The sequence below is a fragment of the Hylobates moloch genome, unplaced genomic scaffold (genome assembly GCF_009828535.3).
Source record: "Hylobates moloch isolate HMO894 unplaced genomic scaffold, HMol_V3 SCAFFOLD_1, whole genome shotgun sequence".
NCBI lineage: Eukaryota > Metazoa > Chordata > Mammalia > Primates > Hylobatidae > Hylobates > Hylobates moloch.
The window spans coordinates 10,160,068-10,162,860 of NW_026652276.1; the positions used below are offsets into that span (position 1 = coordinate 10,160,068).

The 2,793-nt window shown below is 57.4% G+C and overlaps 1 protein-coding gene across 1 annotated transcript; it reads right to left on the reverse strand.

Moving 5' to 3' along the window:
- Positions 1–1,106: 1,106 nt before the first annotated feature.
- Positions 1,107–2,502, reverse strand: TEX44 (testis expressed 44). The gene has a single exon (XM_032753898.2). It carries the CDS (start codon positions 2,430–2,432, stop codon positions 1,245–1,247), a length of 1,188 nt encoding a protein of 395 aa, XP_032609789.1. The 5' UTR covers positions 2,433–2,502; the 3' UTR covers positions 1,107–1,244.
- Between the last annotated feature and the right edge of the window lie 291 nt (positions 2,503–2,793).

Sequence of the window (2,793 nt, forward strand, 5' to 3'; positions counted from 1 at the left end):
GATTACAGATATGAGCCACCCTGCCCGACCGTAAAATCTATTTTTTAAATGCTAGCGATTAGTTTACAATTTGAGAAGCACTATGTAGGTCAAACAACCCATTAGTTGGCTGGCTGCGGCCCCAGGGCTCCCATTTGGAGACTCTGCTGGGAACCAGGAAGGACGAGTGAACCATCCGTGGCCAGGGCCGCACATGAAGGCATGCGAGTGAGAGCTGCTGAGGGCACTTGGCTAAGGGTGGGGCTGGAGCGGACATCCAGCCAGGGCATCACTCACCAGGTCACACCACCGGGTGCTCCACAGGGTCTAGCCAGAGGGTGGGCTGACAGCTTCCGAAGCAGAGGGCTGCCCCATTGCTGCACTCAAGGCCGGGCCTTGCTAATGCTTTCCCAGATGCATATCTTCACAGACAAGAGTAAATACCACGTAGAGACCTGGGTCTAAGGTGAGCAACTCATCCTAGTTTGCCTGGGGTTTTCCGGTTTTAAATATGAAAGTCCTACAACCCAGAAACCCCCTTAGTCTGAGGCAAACCAGGACAGTCGGTTTGCTTAGACTCCTGCTCCCTCTGCACCCCCAGCTCACTGGAGGATAATGATAATGGCAGCCACCATGTGTGGGCTTATCAAGTGCCAGACACCATGCATTATGGCCTGCATCGCTTCCCTTCTGTCTTATAACAGAGTCATGGTATGGATTTATTCTCTCCTTTCTACAGCTAAGTAGGCTGAGAGTGATGTGATTCGCCCAGGGCAAGTGCTGGCGCTGGAGCTTGAACCCACATGGTTTGACTCAGCACTGTCAACTGCACTGCCTCTTCTGCCTCTCAGCCTGAGCTTGCCAGGCCAGCCTAGGCCCCAGGGAAGGCTCCTCAGGAGCTTACCTGGGTGGAGGTTCAGTAGGGATGGGTTTTTGCAGGTCTGAGACACCCCCCGCCACACTGCCTCCAGCTCTGCCCAGGCGCTTCTCTGTCTGCACATTTGCCCCCAGCCCCTGAATGGGACAACCTGAGAAACCCTCAGGGGACGTTTCCACCACACCCCGAGCCCTCCTGTCCATCACCGTGTTGCTCACTGCACTGCAAGGGAAGAGGCTGGTGCTTAGAAATAAATGCTCGCTGGTGATTTATTGCATAGGCTGGGGGAACCGTCCAGAGCAAGAATGGGCAAGGGAGCAGGGCGTGAGGGTCCCAGGGATCTCTGGAGGCCACTGAACCAGCCCTTCGGGGGTCCCTGTGCAGGGCTCTAATCATAGCTGGGGTCAGCCTGGGCCCGGCGTGGGGTGAGGTGGCTGGTCAGGAAGCGCATGGCCGAGCGGATGCCCTCCACAGTCCTCTGCTCCACTGTCTCCAGCACATGGGTGATGGTGCGCAGGGCTGAGCTGGTCCCTGACACCAGCCCGGAGGAGAAGGCCGAGCTGACGCTTCCCAGCAGGCTGGGGACTGAGCGCAAGCTGGGCCCTGAGCTGTGCAGCAGGTCTGCCACGGTGCTGTGGCCGGAATCCAAGAAGCCCGTGGCTATGGCCATGCCCATGGTGGTCTCGGACCACACCAGGATGTCTGCCAGGGAACTGATGGAGCCCTCGCCCCTGTCCAGCAGGCTGGTCATGGAGTGCATGTAGTCGTTCTCCTCACTGGCCATGTACAGGCTGGGGTCCAGGGGCCTCCTCCCCAGGGCCACCTCGTGGGGGCCAGGCAACAGGGACACACTGCCTGCTGGAGGTGGAGGGAAGAACCAAGCCTGCAGGTCTCCTAAGCTGTCCACCACATTTGCCCCCATTGCCACTGGGGACTCATCGGATGGCAAAGCTTCAGCTTCAGGGTGTGGGGCCTTTAGATGCTCAGCTTTCTCCTCAGCAGCCTTGGTGGTGCTGGCAGCCTGAGGGCCATGCTGGCCATTGGCACCTGCTGTGACATGGTCAGCATCACTCTCGACGGGCTGAGCCTCCATGTGCTGGGTGGACTGTAGCTCAGCACTCGGGGCAGAGGGAGCTGACTCCGGCTCTCTCTCAGGAACACTCGTCATTTGTGACATCTTGTCCTTATCCAGGAGGTGACTTGGGAAAACCACTAGACTCTGACTTGTCCTTGCGTCTTGAACCTGCCTGTCCCATGCTGGATTCTGAAGGCTCATAGACATTTGCAGGGGACTTGGGTTTTGGCTGGGAAGCAGAGATGTGATTTTTCTAGGTGTCTTCTGGCCGTGTTCTGGAACAACTGCACCCTTGTCTTTGTCTCCAGATGTTGATATGGCCCCGGGGGTGGCCGTCTTGAAGGAGGCCTGATCTGTATCCTGCCAGTCGGTGGATGCGACAGAGCTGCTCACTGCCAAGACATCTGCTGTGAGTGGGACCTGACCTTGGGGCTCTCCTGCTGGGCTGTCCTTAGACCTGCTGTCAGCCACGTTGCCCAGGGGGTACCCCGAGAGTGCCATGTGTGGGGCTGCTGGTGGAGCCGGCTCTATGCCCTTTGCTGCTTGTGGCGGTTGGAGGGAGTGGCTGCAACCCAGCTGGGCTGAGTTGTCCAAGTGGTGAGGTCACAAGGGACTGTGGCCACTGGTGATGTCACAGGTCTCCATAGAGCAAGGGCCTTGAACTTCTGGAGCAGCCTTCCAAGTGGGCTAAGTCTATGGGACAGTTTGTTGCCAACTTTGCAGGTACATAGGGAAAAAAATGACAAATGTTCTTGAAAGGGCTGGAGGCGTGTGTACAGGGGAAGTACAGCCACAGGGCCACAGGAGGAGTGAGAGCTGTGACTTTGACAAATGAGAAGGGACGCAGATGTTTATTTAGAAC

Excerpts from the sequence above, each read along its gene's own strand:
- TEX44 (XM_032753898.2), bottom strand. The coding sequence starts at position 2,432 with ATGGCACTCTCGGGGTACCCCCTGGGCAACGTGGCTGACAGCAGGTCT.